This window comes from Leuciscus leuciscus (genome assembly GCF_965113295.1).
Source record: "Leuciscus leuciscus genome assembly, chromosome: 17".
Classification (NCBI taxonomy): domain Eukaryota; kingdom Metazoa; phylum Chordata; class Actinopteri; order Cypriniformes; family Leuciscidae; genus Leuciscus; species Leuciscus leuciscus.
The window spans coordinates 16,262,502-16,280,762 of record NC_138741.1 but is presented as its reverse complement, the minus strand read 5'-3'; the positions used below and the strand labels follow the sequence as shown (position 1 = coordinate 16,280,762).

At 37.8% G+C, this 18,261-nt stretch overlaps 1 protein-coding gene across 3 annotated transcripts in view; it reads left to right on the top strand.

Moving 5' to 3' along the window:
* Positions 1-14,981, top strand: part of ttc7b (tetratricopeptide repeat domain 7B) — a 37,501-nt gene extending 22,520 nt beyond the window's left edge. The window contains exons 17-22 of one of the 3 annotated variants that reach the window (XM_082144277.1): positions 1,481-1,578; positions 3,038-3,193; positions 4,999-5,049; positions 9,822-9,962; positions 12,362-12,564; positions 13,446-14,981. In XM_082144277.1, coding sequence (XP_082000403.1) covers positions 1,481-1,578; positions 3,038-3,193; positions 4,999-5,049; positions 9,822-9,962; positions 12,362-12,564; positions 13,446-13,667 — 871 coding nt within the window. In that variant the 3' untranslated portion in view covers positions 13,668-14,981. The remainder of the gene's footprint in view (positions 1-1,480; positions 1,579-3,037; positions 3,194-4,998; positions 5,050-9,821; positions 9,963-12,361; positions 12,565-13,445) is intronic. The other 2 variants (XM_082144275.1, XM_082144276.1) reach the window with 2 other exon arrangements.
* Positions 14,982-18,261: the final 3,280 nt, after the last annotated feature.

Sequence of the window (18,261 nt, the reverse complement as noted above, 5' to 3'; positions counted from 1 at the left end):
GAACAGCAGTGAATATGACCACACAATAATGCTCAGTATGTCAGCTATCAACCGATAGAGACAACCGATTTGAACTATCGTCTCTATCACGGTTACGCTCACGTGACGTTGCTGTTCTGCGCCGTCTCGAAAGCTTATCGTTTGAATGTGTCTTTAAACCTTGCGGTTTAAAAACAAGTGGTTTTAAACTGTTCAAGCGCAAAAAGCAGTGTAAGAGGACTAATTTCGGTATATGTCCGCGCACACCTGAAACGTGCACGTGCATCCGTCCTTCGGATGAGACATGAAACCGAGGTCCTGGCTCTCACTGTGGTCATTAAAAATCCCATGGCACTTCTGGTAAAGAGTAGGTTTCCTGGCCAAATTCCCTCCATTGGCCTTTATCAATCATGGCCTCCTAATAATCCCTATCCACTGAATTGGCTCAATCACTCTCTCTCCCCTCCATATATAGCTGGTGTGTGGTGAGCGCACTGGCGCCGTCGTTCTGTGGCTGCCGTCTCTTCATCCAAGTGGATGCTGCACACTGGTGGTGGTTGAGGAGAGATTCCCTGATATGATTGTAAAGCGCTTGCCCCCATTTCATTTCATTTCACACATAAAGCCACTGCTCTTAGCGCCTAGACTACTTTCTGACGCCTTACTGGGCTTGAACAGTCAAATACACACATTTAAGTGAACATAAATGGTTGAGAAAGAAAGCACAAGTGAATCAATATATTAGATCAGTGCATTCGCTCTTAAAGTGACAGCAGCCTAATATACCTATTATGTAAAATTCTGCTTCATCCACTTTACATTTTCTTCATCAGCTTCTTGGAATCTTCTTCTTCTTTGAATCTTCTTCTTAACTTGTTAAATGAATAAAAAAAATAAGTAAAAATTGTAAGTCTGAATTGTTTTTTCCCAAGATTGTCCCTGAGTAAACTGACTTGGTCTCCCCCAACATAAACTTTTCAGTCTTTTTTCTTTTTTTTATCTAGGCGGTTTTTCTTTTCTTTTTTCTTTTTTTGCTTTGTTAATGAAATAGGTGAAATTTTATTATACTTGCATTCCCATATGATCTCATATCTTGGGATCATTATGACTTGAGTTTGGGCCAGAAAGCAACCACTTAGCAATTCCCTTTGCAGCCATTCAGAGCACACGAGCAACCACCTAGCATTGTCCTGATAACCACCCGTAACACCCTACCATCATGGCGCCAAGTCTTCTCACGCTCGCATTTTCTTCTGATTTTCTTTCTTATTTCTATGCTCCTTTTCAGATGAACAGTGTTGCAGGAGCATTGTGGTTGTCTGTGCTATAGCAGTGTACCATGAGATGCTGAGTGAAATTTCTGAGGGTTTCATCATTCTGTGTGTATTGATGTGCAAGTATCACGTCGCCTGTCTGTGTGCTTGAGCATTAGAGCTCTGTCTCTAATTTGAATGTCTTAATTGCCTCTTTTTATATGCTGTGTGTATGTCTGTGTGTGTAGTGATTCTGGGAGGGGGAGCAGTCTGTTAGACAGAGCTGTTGCTGACCGTCGCCAGCTGAACGCCATGTCACTACCTGACTTCAGTGATCCAGAGACAGGTGAGCGTGCGCACACACACACACACACACACACACACACACACACACACACACACACACACACACACACACACACACACACACACTAATATCCCTATATCTATATCTCTAATTATTGTGGTAACAGATTTTTTTTCCCCACCTTTTATGGTGAGTTTGCATAACCATGACAACAGACATCAGCTTTGCTGTAATTTTATCTGTATTTCCTGCATCTCTCTCTCTCTCTCTCTCTCTCTCTCTCTCTCTCTCTCTCTCTCTCTCTCTCTCTCTCTCTCTCTCTCTCTCTCTCTCTCTCTCTCTGATCAGAGGGAAACTACTTTAAACTGTTTTGTACATTGTGACTGGCTTAACTTATTTTTTATGCTTAATTTCATGTTTGTGGATTTTAAAGTAATATTTTCAAAGGTTGGTTTCATTTTTGGTTTCAAGTTTTGGGGAAAAAACGAGAAAAAGGGGCAACTTGTTAACTTTGTTATTGGAAAAGCGAAAATGGCTATTTATCTGACAAGAAAGGAAAAAATTGAAGGTGAAGTTGGTCGGGATGTAGTACAAGTTTTTAAGAGTTTAAGAAAAGTAAGAATTAAATTAGATTTTTTATTTGATAAAACTATGAAGAATATAGAGGCATTTGAGAAATGTATGGAATCACAAAGAAATGTTGTGCTTTGTTAGAGATGGTGAATACATTTTTGCTAAATGTCTTGAGTAAAGTGTAAGTTTGTTAATTGTTTTTAAATGATTTAATAAAGTGTTATATTTCTCTTTCTTTCTCTCTCTCTCTCTCTCTCTCTCTCTCTCTCTCTCAAACACACCAATTTAGATTTAGAATTAAAGGCTTAATAAGATGATGGGTTAATACATTTTGTAATGTACATTTTAACTTTTAGAATTTAAAGCTAAAGTAGAATAAAAATATAAAGCTGTAATCCTTGTTGATGGGTCATATTGAATTATATTCCCAGTATCTTGTCCAGTGAGTAGAGTAATTAGATAAAGAGGACTGAGATGAGCGCAGGTGTTTGTTTGCTGCGTTTGCACAGCAGTGATGGCGGAGGGTTTCTCTGCTGTGTGTGCAGACAGTAAACATGTCATCTCGTCTCCGCGATTCAGCAGTTACCTATTTTCTTTACAATCTGAACTGCTCCAGCTGTGTTTAGTTCTGGTTATTTATTTTTTATTATTTGAACCTTTTCCATAATTTTTAGGGCTGTCAATCAATCAAACATTTTAAATTAATTTCATTTCATTTAAATATTACAGAATTTACATACAGGGTATGAGTTATGTTGAGTTATTTTTAACATTGTCTTTAATGTAGTCAAGATGCATGCTGAATTAACGCTTCCCAATGACAGCCCTAAATATTTAATGTCTTTTTTCCTCTGTGTTCTTCTTTTAATTAAATTTTTTTTTTTTTTATATCACATCCTTTTCATTTTCTTATTTTTATTCCTAGCCTCTCATGCCTCTTCCTCCCTCTCGGGGTCAGAACCTGTATCTCCTATTTTTCCTCTTCCATCCTTCTATCCTCCACCCAAGACTGAATCCACTCAGAGGCCCAGCAGCCATGCTTTCTGTGACCACGCCCCTCGCCGACGCTTCTCCTCCGCCAGTAATGCACTGTGCACCTTGTGTGTGTTTTTCGACCAATAGACTGGCATGAGTCTCTCCTCACTAGCCAATCGCCATACCACTAACTGCACTGCCTTAATAGCCCCACTCACCAGCCCAATTCATTTGGGATTTGGTTAAGTGTGTTTGGTGACTTGTTTGCTGCTGCGGTTTGAATTGGTATTGAAGTAGTGTTTGGCTTTTTGAGGCCTCTTTTTGAAGATTTCAGTCTCTGAAGACCATCAGGCAACTAATGGGTTTTTAATGTGATTTTAACCATTCCAAGAAGCAATTTTACAGTGCACTGATGGCAAGAAGAAGAATCAAATGCTCAAGTTATTATGTGAATAAGCTTTTAAGTACTTGTACTATTGTTTCAAGATCTGCAGAGGAGTTAGATGTAACTCAGCCTTATTTAAATGGTGTGTCCAGTTATGGCTTGCATCAGCTGTAAAAGGACATTAATTGAGTACAGGGCTGTTATAAGACTCTAAATGCCACTGGCAGAATGATGTGATGGTGTGGGTTCGGGGATCCAGTGGCCCGTGAGACTGACACTAAGCTCTTAATCTCCACTTGCTCCTGGGGAAGCGAAAGACAGGGAAGCAGTGACACTTGCTATCAGCTAGCTTTTTAAGACCTGGGATCATATCCACACTTGTATCATCAGAGAGAGAGAGAGAGAGAGTTCAACAGGAGATTTCCTATGTTACTCAAACTCACTCATACTGCAGTTTTGTCTTCTTTTTCTTCATCTAATATGCTTTCCTCCTCTGGCCCTGTTTACATTTTATATCAACATCTGTTTGGAGTAATACAGTCAGGCGAGACAGATTGTTGTTTACATCTGGTATTTACATTCATATTATTATTTTATTATTATTAATTAATTATTTTATTCAACAGGGATACATTAAAATAATCAAAAGTGACAGTAAAGACATATATAATGTTACAAAAGAGTTCTATAAATAATTTATTGAGCACAGAATCAGCATATTAGAATGTTTTTTGAAGGATCATGTGACACTGAAGACTGAAGTAATGATGCTGAAAATTCAGCTTTGCCATCACAGGAATAAATTACATTTTAAAATGTAATAAAATTGAAAACGAGCTATTTGAAATTAAAATAATATTTCACAATATTTATGGTTTTACTGTATTTTGATCCAATAAATGTTGCCTTGGTGAGCATAAGAGACTTACATCTTATCAGCCCCACACTTTTAAACAGTAGTGTTTTCACGCAAATTGATGTTGAAAATATAATTTGTCCTCAAAAGTCAATTAAATTCGAAAAATAAACAGTGTACTCGGACATTTGAACTTAACTGCCTAAAATTGGTTATTTTATAGTGAAAGGTAACCAGCAAAGTTTGAATGTTGTAGCAATGGAAAGGCAAAATTCAGCACTGTCCACATATGATTAGAGCACCCGGGACCGATATTAATACCAGGTGTAAACAGGGTCTTTATTTCTCTCTGTCTGCCTTCTGTAATGCTGTGCATGTGATCTGTGGCAACTATTTTCGCCGTGTTTGTGCATCGAAATCATTGTATTAACACACGTACAGCCCAACATACAGTGGTACGCACCTGCCAGTTCCTCACAGATACAGGGTTTAAAGGGCCATTACCTGCTCAGGACTCGTGACACTTTGGTTTGTGGTATATAGAAAGTCAGACAGAACTTTTTTTTTTTTCTATTATATTTCTCTCTGTGTTTCTGTAAACTTTCTGTTGTTGTGTTTGTTGTTGTTTTTGAGTAATTGCCCCCTTTTGTTGTTCTTTTTGGTTTCCAAGGCAACCTTCCAGATGCTTTCTTTCATGGTTTTGACTCCTTAATTGGGGTTTGTAAGTAGCTCTTGTCGTTACTGCTCTACCTCTACACACACTTTTCAACACACACCTGCTTTTTTGCCTCGCTGGCCTTCTCCTCCTTGGCAGAGTGCACTCACCACCTGTCTGTTACGAGACTCCAACACACTCCGCCATAATGTGTTCAATAGGCGCGTTGCGTCTTACCTTTTGTTTTGCCCTCTTATTGTGTTTCCTCTCCTGGCGTTTTGTGTCCCAGGCCTCTTTGTGCTGGAGAGAGACATAAATGCACTCGTTTGGCCTCAGTTCTTAATAATTAAAGAGACAGTTGTGTTCCTCCAGGCCTTTCAAACACATACAGCTGCTTAAAGCCAAACACTTATGGGTACGAATTATTAGTTTTAATGAAACTTTTTTATATAATTACCATAATTGTTGTTGTTATTATTAATGGTATGGCAAGTATTATTATTACTATAATTAGTGTTAGTAATATGAACAGCGCTTAGTATTACTTAGAAACTTGTGCATCATTTATGCTACAGAGATAAATGACACTTTAATCCTGCTTATGATATAAAAATGTTTTTTTCATTTACACTACTGTTCAAAAGTTTGGGATAATAATGTTTAAAAAATTATTTGTTTTTGAAAGAAGTCTCGTGCTCACCAAGGCTGCATTGTTTTTGATTAAAAAGTTGTAAAAACGGTAATATTGTGAAATATTATTACAACTTGAAATAACTTTTTTCTATTTTAATATATTTTAAAATGTATTAAAAAATATTTTTTAGAAACCATGATTCTTTTTTCCCTGGATTATTTGATGAATAGAAAGTTGAAAAGAACAGCATTTATTTGAAGTCTTTTGTAATATTACAAATGACAAAAAAATGAATAAAGGTATTATTTTCATAAAAGAATCATACTGACCCCAAACTTTTGAACGTTAGTGTATGTGTAAATATACACACTGCTTGTCTCTTGTTAGCACAATAGCCCTATAAAAGCTTTCCAGCATTGACACTATTTGTTTTTCAGTTTAGTTTGTTTTGAAACAAAACTTTCATTTAAATATGAAGCGACGGTGAAATATTTTTTTCTAAATAGATTTGGTGCCTCAGGAGAGCATTGAATGACCTTGTCTGAAATGTGTTCACTTTTTTTTTTTTTTTTACCATTAATCCAAAATTACACTTAAGCCCTTTTAATTCCATTTGATAGTCCACAGTTTAATCCCAGTTTAAGATTATTGTTTAATTTTATTTATAACCTGAGTGAAGTCAACAACATTTAGAGGGACTTTTACTGATCCTCTAATTATTTTTACGGTTATTATTTAAATGTAGATTATTTGTCATTAGGGACATTTGATATAAAGTGTGTGTGCGATATCTGATGGAATAACACCCAGGTCTCTAGACCGTAGATTACGAGCTCTAATTTCCTTTAGCGTCTCACATTTAGCAGCTGTTTCTAAACTCCTGGCTCTGTTAACAGAGCGATGAAACGTTTAAGAGGACGGGAGCACTGGTGTCATGATAGTGCTGAGAGGTGCTCATTTAGAGCCAATTGCGATGGACACAAAATCCGGAAAGAATCGTAGCCTGTAAAAATCTAAGATAGGTATTCTGTCCCACAAAAGTGGAATTAATTGTTTTTTTAGGGACTTGACAAATTGCTGGAGAAGATTTTTTGAATTAAGAAGATTACTTTTTAGCCGAATTTAATGGAGTAAAAAAACTTGGGAAATGATGTTGCCTGTGTTTAACAGAAATAAATTCATAGTGTTAAATGATTCTAACTTAATTATTAATTTGAATGTGCCCATTTGCCACAAAAAAAAGCTGACATATGCAGTTTACAGTCGTTAAGAGGAGCTGCATTACAAACCAATGTAGACTTGCTGTAATTTACTGTAGGTTCTGGTGAAGAAAGTACTGTCTCTTTAAAAACATAGCTGCTTTTTATATGTGTGTGATTGCGTGTGATGATGCTTTCTCACTCTTAGCATGTGGCTCCATGGTCACGCTCTTTCTGCAGCCTGGTTTGATGCATCATGGGTGTCTGTTTGAGTTTGCGTGTGCACACGCATGTGCTTAAAAGAGATGTGAAGTTGTTGACTGTTAATCTAGAAAGTACTTGTCAGTCATCAACTTCAGCCCTACAGAGTGACCGCAAATCATTCTAATATGCTGATTTGCTGCTCAAGAAACAATTATTATTAGCAATGTAGAAAACAGTTATTAGAAACGATGTTACATTTTTTTCACGATTCAAAAGAACAGCATATATTTGAAATAGAAATCTTTCGTAACATTATAAATATCTTTACTCTCATTTTGAATCAACAAAAGTCACAAAGGTTTGGAACAACATGAGAGTAAGAAACGTGACAATTTTCATTTTTGGGTGAACTATCTACCTTTTAACAAGAGGTCGTATATTTGTGTATTAGTACAACCTAGGACAGCCATTAATGATCGTTTCCTCATTTATTAAATGTTCTATTTCACGGTTTAAATTTGTTCATTCTTTTGGTCTCTGAGTTGTTTTTTAAGGCTGTGCCATGGGACATTCATGAAGAGATCCCCTGGAAGCCTTTCAAACTCAGTACAGATGGGGTCAGATTCTCAGTGTTTGGTCCAGTGATCCATGGCTTTGTCCACTGTCGCCATAGAAAAGCTAAACATAGGAACTGAATAAAAAACTGAGATGTACAGGAATCGATTTCAGTATGAATGTGTTTTATGTCCTGCTGGTCTGGTCGATAAAGTCCAGCCTGTGACTCATAGAGACTCTTGAGGATCTTAATATGTTCCTCTGAACCCCCGACAGAGACTTTAATGACCACACTGATACCCGGGCACTGCACGTCCAGACAATAGGGACTCTGTGATCGCTGAACTGCAGGAGGCAATTTCATTTCAGTTCACCCAGTTCATAAAACTGATGTAGTGTCTTCAGTTCATCTCCTGAATCAGGCAAATTGAAAAGGAACTGAGGCCAAATCTGGAATTTATTGATAAAATGGTTAAAGGAATAGTTCACCCAGAACTCAAAGTTCATTTACAAACCCAAATGACTTGGGTTCAGTAAGATTTTTAATTTTTTTTAAAGAAATTAATACTTTTATTAAGAAAATCTATCAAAGTATGGGTACTTTTAAAGTGGTCTTTATGACTTATGGACTGTATCTTAAGTCTTCTGATTCTTTCTGATACCTATATGTAAGGAACAAACCTAGAAATTGAGTTATCATTCACTGAAAATTTTGAATATTTGGTTTGTGGTTGGATTGTTCTTTTGAGTCTAATCTTTTCAGTGAATCATTTGATCGGATTCGCAAATGAAAAGTGATTGTAAATGATGACCGAAATGTCCATTTGGGTGAACTATCCATTTAATTGAAGGCACTCGTATTCAAACTGAGCAGAAAGGAAAACAACCTCATTTCTGTTGATCTTTTGCTGAAATTTGTATGTTGCAGCCTTGCAGCCAGCACTTTTACATGCAGGGTTTAGAAAACGTGTGGAAAGTAGCAGCAAATGTGCTTTATTGTTTACTATTGATAATCTTATGCTGTTTGAGTGTGTTTTAAGTGGTGTGTATAAAGGCACGTTCACACCAAGGACTATAACAATAAACATATAGTTTTACAAATTGTTCTAAATTTCAAAGAATAGCATTGTCCACACCACAACTATAGTGATACACAGAGGAACGATATCACTTTCACAATTGTTTCCAGCTGATGAATGATAAAAACATTGACAGCCAATCAGAATCCATCCTGGTTTTAAACACACACATTTAAAGAGGCAGATGGCCGAACTGCAGTGCGCGCTTATAATAAAAAGAACCCTAATACAGTTATCTTTATAGTTATAGTTCTTGGTGTAAACAGGCCTTAAATGTGTTTGTTAAAAATTTTGTCCACCTTTTAGGAACCCTGAGAGTTGAGCCCAATCTTTGTCATGCTGTTTCTTTACCCTTGTGTTTCCTAAAGGCCCTTCATTCAGATGACTGGTGTTCATTATTTGTCGTATTTCAGCGAGAATGGAAAAATCACTGTTAAAGACGATCCTCTTCATATGTATCCCATTAGAATCAATATATTTTCAAACCCGAACTCTTGTGTTCAATATATAAGAACCAGTGTTATTTTACTATTATTTTACTGCACTGTTATAGTGTTTATTCATATTTAGAATTTTTGTGTTTTCAGTTTTAATTTAAAATTTGGCGTAATTTTGTTATGTGCTTTTCATTTTTATTAGTTTTTTTAACTTTAATTGATTTTTTTATTTCGGTTTTAGTAATTTTATTACTTCAACTTAAAGGTATAGCGGAGGATCTTTCCAAATTTTAGATAAGACCCGCCCTCTCCACTTTTTGAAAAGTTTGATTGATTCACCAGAATGATTGACAATTAGGAGGACCAATAGTATAGGTTACCCACCAGGAAGTAAAACATCCTCCGCTATACCTTTAAACAAAAATTAAATAAAATATATTTAAGTTTTTTAAAGAATTTAATCTAATATTTGTTTCAATTAACAATTTTTAATAGCTTTAGTTTTAATTTTAGTTTAAGTTAAGTTAACAATAACAACACTGCTGAGAACAGGGTTTAGTTATGATCATCTGCTATTTGGCCTTCATATCAATGTTTTCACTCTGAGAGGCATGACCCCGAAAGGCTGGTGTGTTGTGGATTTTTAGCATGTATGGGCTGGCCAGTGGCCATATATGTAGAAAAGCTCCAATGTACATGTCTTTGCTGACTGTCTGTATCTCCACTGCAGGTTCTGTCCATGCCACCTCTATAGCGGCATCACGTGTGGAACAGGCGCTGTCTGAGGTGGCCTCCTCCCTCCAGAGCAGCGCTCCAAAACAGGGACCGCTCCACCCTTGGATGACCCTCGCCCAGATCTGGCTGCATGCAGGTATAAACACAGCCCTCATTTGCATCTTGTTAAGATAAGCCACACCCATATCATGTTTTTGCACTGTATGAGGTCCAGGTTTAAAGAATGGCAAATTCTGTAGTCTTGCAATAAAATACCTACTTCATTTATAAACAAACTGTAAGAGAACACCATGTTCAAATATAGAAAGCTTATTCTTCACTGCTTTGTGAACCCGGGTTGTTATTAATAGCTGCCTTTGTCCAAACAAATACATTAGGAAAACCACATCCAGCAGGATTGAATTACCCATCTGGATACTTTTGCTCTCTGTCTACAATCAGCATTTACAGATTTTGCATTTTTGTGAATTTGGCTGAATTAAATGCAATAAAGTTTAGGAAAGTTCTGCATCTTCATGGTAGATGATGCTAGCAACTCCAAGGTCATTGGTTCGACTTGCCACGCAAGTACTAATAAAAGGGGGAGTTTTTTTTATACCTTGGATCTTTTTAGGCCTATTGTGGACAGCTGACTCCAGAAGTTTTCATATTCTGTGCTTTGGTTACTTCACAGCAGTGAAACAAACTAAACTTATTCATTGAAGGTTTAGTTTTTCATTGAAGGTTTAGACTTTTGTTCATCTTCGGAACACAAATGAAGAATTTTTAATGAAATCTGAGTTTTCTGTCCCTCCATTGACAGCCTATGCAACTACTTCTTTGACGCTTCAAAAAGTTCATAAAAAGATTGTACAACTAATCCATATGAATCGGACAGTTTAGTATACATTTTCTGAAGAGACTTGATCAATTTATATGATGAGCAGATTGAATTTAGGCTTTTATTCACATATAAATATTGCAGAAGCTCAAACGTGCTGCGTGACACATGAGAATGAACCTCATTGGTTCTCTCACTGGCAGCAAGCGTACTTGATCTGTTTATCATATAAAGCGATTGTCTCTTCAGAAAATTTGGACTAAACTGCTCTATTCATATGGATTAGTTTTACAAACTCTTTATGAACTTGAAGCTTCAAAGTGGTAGTTGCGTAGTAGACTGTCAATGGAGGAACGGAGAACTCTCAGATTTCATTAAAAATATCTTCACTTGTGTTCCGAAGATGAACGAAAGTCTTACGGGTTTTTCATCTTTTATGCCATATTCCAATATATTTTAAACACTTAATTTAATTAAAATAGTAAGACACTATGGGGCTGTTACCAATCAAATAAAACTAGGATCAACAAAAGCCATCTCTGCACTGTCGATGACACTTCTGTGACATTCAGCTCAAACTGAAGTGGCATTTATTTTAGATGAAGTTACACAGACTGTTTAATCTTATTCAGAGGTGGCCTAAATGAATAAACACTACAATTACATTTGCATAAATAATACTATGAGGTTATTGTTAAAATTATAATTTTTGGGGGTAATAATTATTGTTAATTGTGAAACTATTTTAAAAAGTAAATGATACTTTAAAAATGAAATTAAAACCACCAGTAAGTGGCAGGACATCAGTGTCTTAGTGAGTGAGACATTGAATGAATCATTCAAACTGCGTCAAATTCAAATTAGCTCAAAAAGATTGATTCATGAAAAAAAATTTGATGAATGGCCCTGTGATTGACATTGCTAAGACTTCAAGTACACGCATACAATCTTCCTCTTTCTCTCTCTTACGTGGCTGAAATCATTTTGACCATTATGAAGATAGTCCAACTCCCCTCACATTCGTTTCTGAGGAACACACACCACACACACACATGGAATACTTCTAAATACCCTTTATGAATGGGTAAAGGCATAAATGTTGCCTTGGCAACTAACTGAAATTGAAATTAAAATTAAAATTCAAGTATTAAAATTACTGAAAACTAAAACTGAAATAAAAATAAAGATAAATATTTAATTTAATTAAAATGAAAACTGAGAATATAAAAATAGTAAAAATATGAATACTATAATGGTACATAATGATAAATTTGGGGGGAATTGAGATACTAAAATAGGGAAAAGCGTCTCTCAAATAAAAATCCTTTAATTTGTTGTCTTAGAAGCAATCAACTTGGATACTAAGACGAATTATTCTTTAACCAGCTTGGCTGTCACTGAGCCAAGTTAGGGAACCTTAGCAGGACTTGGCAGGGTGAGTAAGGTGTCAAGAGTGAAGCATGCTTAGTAGTCACTTTCCCTGAGTTTGTTGGTTGGCTGAAAAGCCAGGACACCCCATCAGTTCCTCTGTTTCATCACCGTTTTTGAACTATTAAACGGCTGAGGCTGATGATGTAGCTGACAGCCTGTCTGAGAAAATCCCATTTCCTGTGTGACTCGAGATAATAAATAAACTAAATGATCAGTCCCCCCAACAATGCTTCTTTCTTTATTTCCTCTTTATATCTTATTTTTCTTTCTCTGTATCTCCATAGCGGAGGTGTATATTGGAATGGGAAAGGCGGCGGAGGCGACAGCGTGTACGCAGGAAGCAGCCAACCTGTTCCCCATGTCCCATAACGTGTTGTTTATGAAGGGTCAGGTGGCAGAGCTGCGGGGGAACGTGGACGAGGCCAAACGCTGGTACGAGGAGGCTCTGTCCATCAGCCCCACCCACGTCAAGACCATGCAGAGAATGGTGAGCAAGTTTTCTACCCGCTAACACAAACCCGGTGCGGTTTTACATATTCATTAAGGCATAATTTAGTATGTTTATTTAGCCATTAATTGGCTACACCCCACAATGATTTCAGGATTTACTCTTCTAATGGGAATGTTAGTGTGTGTTAGATTGGCATGCTGAGATCGAGGAGAGAGACAAGATCTCATCCCGTGTCACTATTTAGCAGACAATGAGTCCAGGGTGTTGAGACTTGTCAGACAAAGTGTGTGTGTGTGTGTGTGTGCGTGCGCTGCTGTCTCCTGGGGTGTTTGTGTGTGTCTTAATAGTAAGCAGAAATGTCATGTCTCATAAAGGAACTCTCTGTAGTAGACAGCTGCAGGAGGAAGTATTGCCCGTCTCTGTCAAATCTCTCTCTCTCTGACCTTCTTTTGTGTGTGTGTGTGTGTGTGTCTGTTTGTGTCTGACACGATTCTAACAGCAGGACAGTGGACGGCATCTGAACTCTCAGAGCTGCTCGCACTATCCATTTTCAAAAACCACAGATTATATAAACTATAAGAAATAATTATATATTATTAATATACTATATAAATAATATAATTATACAGTATTATATTACATAATTGATTCAAAATAAACCGTTTTTTCCCCCATATATTGTTACTTATCAATATTTTAGATCAGTTTTACAATATAAATAAATGAACTGTTTTCTAAAAAGGCCATGTTGTACTCTAATTCATGAATTTTTAATGTGGGTCAAATTTGAGGCTAAAAAGTATGTGCAGTTTTTAAATCAATAGGAGGGTTTACATTTATCCAGATTGAACCTGGAATATTTTTTTTACCAGCAATAGTTAAAAACCCTCTTCCTCTTTTGATTTGTCTTTTTGCAGGGTCTGATATTGCATCAGCTACAGAGGTACAGTCTTGCGGAGAAGTTCTTGCGTGATGCGGTGCAGGTGAACAGTACGGCACATGACGTGTGGAACAGTCTGGGTGAGGTGCTGCAAGCCCAGGGCAACGACACCGCCGCGACCGAATGCTTCCTTACTGCCCTGGAGCTGGAGGCCAGCTGCCCCATCTTACCTTTCACCATCATTCCCCGCACCCTCTAAGACACTCCGAACAAAAACCTCTGTCCGAGAGTCGTGCATGAACCACAGCACTTAATCGCACACAAACGCCCAACCCTGAAACTTCTCTTCTATGGAATGTCTTTCCCACCCCTCTAAACTTTTTATCTGTTCTCAGATGTGGATCTGCAGAAAAATAAACTCCGATTGACACGGTTATCAGTGTGAACTCTTCTACAGTGCTTCACTCCCGTTTTTTTTTTTTTTTTTTTCTCTTCCTTCCTTCTTTCCCTGCTAGAATTCCTCCTGCTTCTGCACATCGTAGTGGTGCTGCCCATCTTAAATCCCCGCTCCCTTCAGCACTCTCATTGGTCAGTTTCACGCCACTGTATGATTGGACCAATGAGAAACCTGTACAAGCTGTTGTGACAGTGAAGCGGGTGATTGATGCAGCGGTTTCATCAAACCACAGTGCTTCCTTTTTGCCCGAAACATGTCCTGAAACATACAATCTCGAGATTCTAGTAGCTGTGTGTCATACGAACCAATAATAACACTGACACAGAGACGGTTAAAAGTGTCTATACGTGTGCTGTGTGTTTGTGCAGAGTTAAATGGACGGTGAGAGAATGTGTGTCCTTTATATGTGTAACTATCCAGAATCTGTGGCGTGTGCGCATGCTTATTTTGAATGGAATACTTGACACGATGTTACAGTGGATCCCTGTTACACGCACACGTGTAATAGATTGTGTTTCCATGCTGTTGTTCCTGAGGGCAGGTGTGTCAACCTTGTTATGACTCCTAGAGAAACATTACGTCCCCCTCTGATCAAACACTCTATTGTTTATATACTCTATGTACAAAAGAATCACCTAGAGCAAATGGAACGGATGCCAAAAGAACAACTATTCTAAAAGCAAATATTTTATCTTGGTTCTCGTTAAAAGAGAAGATAAATCTAGTTTTGGACATTTCGTTTTGTTTGTTGGTTTCACATTTATCATGATTGAGAGGTCAAGATTTATATTGTTGATTTATCAGAGATGTGTTATATTAGATGTTTATTTATCTGTGTCTCAGTGGCCATGTGTTAGACGGGTGAAGATGTATTCCATGTGCGTGTGTGTTCCTGAGAAACGAACGTGAGGGGAGTTGGACTGTTACAGACAGACACGTTGAACTCTCAGATATGCAAACTATCTTCATAATGGTCAAATAGATTTCAGCCACGTAAGAGAGAGAATGGGGAAGATTGTATGCGTGTACTTGAAGTCTTAGCAATGTCAATCACAGGGCCAAACACACAACTGGAAAAGCTGTTTTATGATGTCAATAAATGATCGATTGTGAAAATTCTGGTTTTGTTTGTTATTCCTTTATTTTAGGACAGGGCATATTTCTCTTCACTCTGAAGAGAGTATGGGGTCTCTGCGGAACAAAAGTGGGCGTTTCTAAATTTGTGGGTGTTTTCAAACTGGTGGGTGTTTATAAATCATGCAATGCAAATGATGCCCTTCATCCGGCCCGATCCCTAACTGTCTAAGCTATAAATACCGGCTTCTTGCGCTGATTGGTTGATTACCTGAACGTGCTCCTCCCGAACTTTGTTAAATAAAACATTTCATAGAATGTAGTCCGTGCTTCTATTGCGTTATGATTTGCATTCTGAAACATATCGAAACGTTATCACGTGAAACCGTACTCGCCTTTGCATTGACTTATGAAAAGCTAAGAGTATGTTTCAGCCCCTACTTTTCCTGTTTAATTTCTTTTCGTGTCACTCACTCACGTTTTCTTACATGCGCTGCTGACATCATCTCATGCATGTTAAATGAACCCACTGTTCCCCTGACTTGTGGTACGGATGAATACCTTAAAAAGCTCTCAAAGATTGATGAAGGTCCAAAAGCTCAGAAGCAGAAAAAAAATACAAAGAAAGGACGAGGGCAGCTGCCTCTGAAAACTAGCAAATGAATGATGTGGCCTAATAAAAAAGGAGTGAGGGAGAAAGAAGGATCTGAGGTGGGAAATGTAGAAGGTGAATTATTTAATGCACTTACAGGCCTGCCTTAAACTAATGAGTGCTTGCCGCTTGCTTTACGGGACAGGCCGCACTCCCAGGAGCAATCTAGGACGGAAAAAGAGCTTCAGCAAGAGTTTGGTCATTATTAAAGAGGTGTGTTTTAGTGTCTGTCCAAGTGTTTATGCCTCTTGGACCTCTTCTTTGCTTCATTCCTGCTGTAAAGTGGCGAACATCATAAACAGCCCAATACTGGATCTTTGATCTGGGTCAGGAGCATGTTGAACCCTAATGAGCCCTCAGTGACAGCATTATTCCCCTGGCTTCTGTAAACACTAAAAACTAGTCCTGACCAATGTATCTCTGAAGGGTTTCCTTTGATCATTTTCAGTTGCAGAGCATCAACGTGGCCTGAAATATGGTTGAGAGGTTTGAGCTGTATTTCACTGACCATTGTACAATGTGGTACCTGATTGTATATCAGGCCCCCAAACAAAACACTGAATTTGAAGTGCTTACTAAGGCAACCGTCACTGTTATTACTGCACATACTTGTGGTTAGGGGTTTGTCACATCCCTAACCCTAAATATTAAACTTCAATGTGTAACTTATCCCTAACAAACGTTTCCAAAATCCTAGCTATCATTCAAAATATCCATAGTAATACACTTAGCAACACCCTAGCAACCACCCAAAAAAACAACAATAAACACCAAGCAATGCCAGATAACCTACATATAACACTAACAAACCCTTTGCAACACCCCAGCAATCATTCAAAATACCTTAACAAACACTTGACAACACCTAGCAACCAACCACCCACAATACCCTAACAAACCCTTAGCAACACCCTAGCAATCATTCAAAATACCTTAACACTTAGCAATGCCCTATCAACCACACAGATAATCCTAGCAAACACTTAGCAACGACCTGGCAACCACCAAAAATACCCTAACAAACAATTAGCATCATCCTAGCAACCAAAGAATACCCTAGCAAATACTTAAATAGCAATGATCTAGCAATCATTCACAATACCCTAACACTTAGTAATGCCATAGAAACCACCCAAAATATGCCCTATAGCAACCACCCAAAATATTCTAGCAAACAATTGCAACATAACCCTTACCCATACCAAACACTTTAGCTAAAAACTTATCAAAAGACCTTAGCAACTCCTTAGAAGCACCTAGGTGACCACCCAGAACACCCTTGCATTGTGGCAGCAAGTTTTGCATGGGCAAGAATCAGTCACATTTGTGATGATTTAATATAAGGTAAAATGTAATGTAAATGTTCAGTGAAAATATTTAGAAATTGTGAATATCTAGTGATTTTAAATACATTTCATTTATGTGATATAGAAAAAGCTTTTATTTGAATCTCATCTCTGCAGTGGTCTCTCTCTCTGTTCTCTCTGGACGGTGGCTTGTGTTTCATTGGTATTACTGCTCTGATCCTGTCATTGATTGGCAACCCAGCTCAATTCTCACATCAGAGAACACTGAATCAATACGAGAGACTCCAGAGAGTTTGATTTTTATAGGGTGAGCTCCCATTCTCACACAGCAATGGGAAAATGTGTCTATGGCATTCAGGATGATGTCCTGTCAAGGCATATACAGAACCATTAGAAGCATTTAAGGGATAGTTCAATCGAAAATGAATTTGTGTCATGTTTCAAACCCATATGACTTTATTTATTCTGTGGAACACCAGACTTTATTTTTTAATGAACAACCCCTCATTTTGGTGCAAAGTTTCTGACACATTCAGTTATTTCTCCAGAAAATCTGCAATAGTGATTGCCCATGGTTTCATATGCCCTCCGCTCACATGCCCATCCACATGTTCGCTGGCGATTATCCCAGTGAGGGGTGTTGACATTGCACAAGGACATTTACTGTCATTTGTCCAAACAACATTAGCTTCACATGTAATGTACCCATAGTTTGCACTGGCTTTTGGACATGTAGGAAAAGCGTGTCTTTATGAAAGTTTGTGAGCCAGTGAAACTGTGTAAGGTGACACCTCTAGCCATGACTCCTGCTGTTTCACAGACTTAAAGTGTTGATAGCAATGTGTCATCTATCACCAGCAGATTAGTCAGTATATGTGAGAGAGAGACATAGAAATGTTGTTCATTGTTTTGTAGCATGACAGTTCTTGGTGTCAGTGTCACACGTTGAGCATTCTCGGGGGTCGTGACCCTTCACTCAGGTCTATGCAGTCTTGTGTTAACGTTTGGATCAGTATCGCAGTTCTAACTGGGCATAACCAAATGTCTTCCTCATATTTAGGTATCAAGCGTCATTTCAGAGATTTTCGATGGCGTACGTTACAAGCTCCTATCAAAGATGACACCCAAACTCTTAACCTGAGTAGACAGGGAAATTATGGAATTATCAATAATAAGTGAAAAGCTGTCGGATTTTTCCAAATGGATTTAGTGCCAACAAAAAGAACATCGGTTTTATCAGTATTTAGCTTGAGAAAATTGCATGAGAACCAGGATTTGATCTCATCTAAACCGTCCAAGAGGGAAAAAGAAAGAAAAGTACAATTAGGCTCGGAGGACAAATAGAGCTGAGGGTCATCCACAT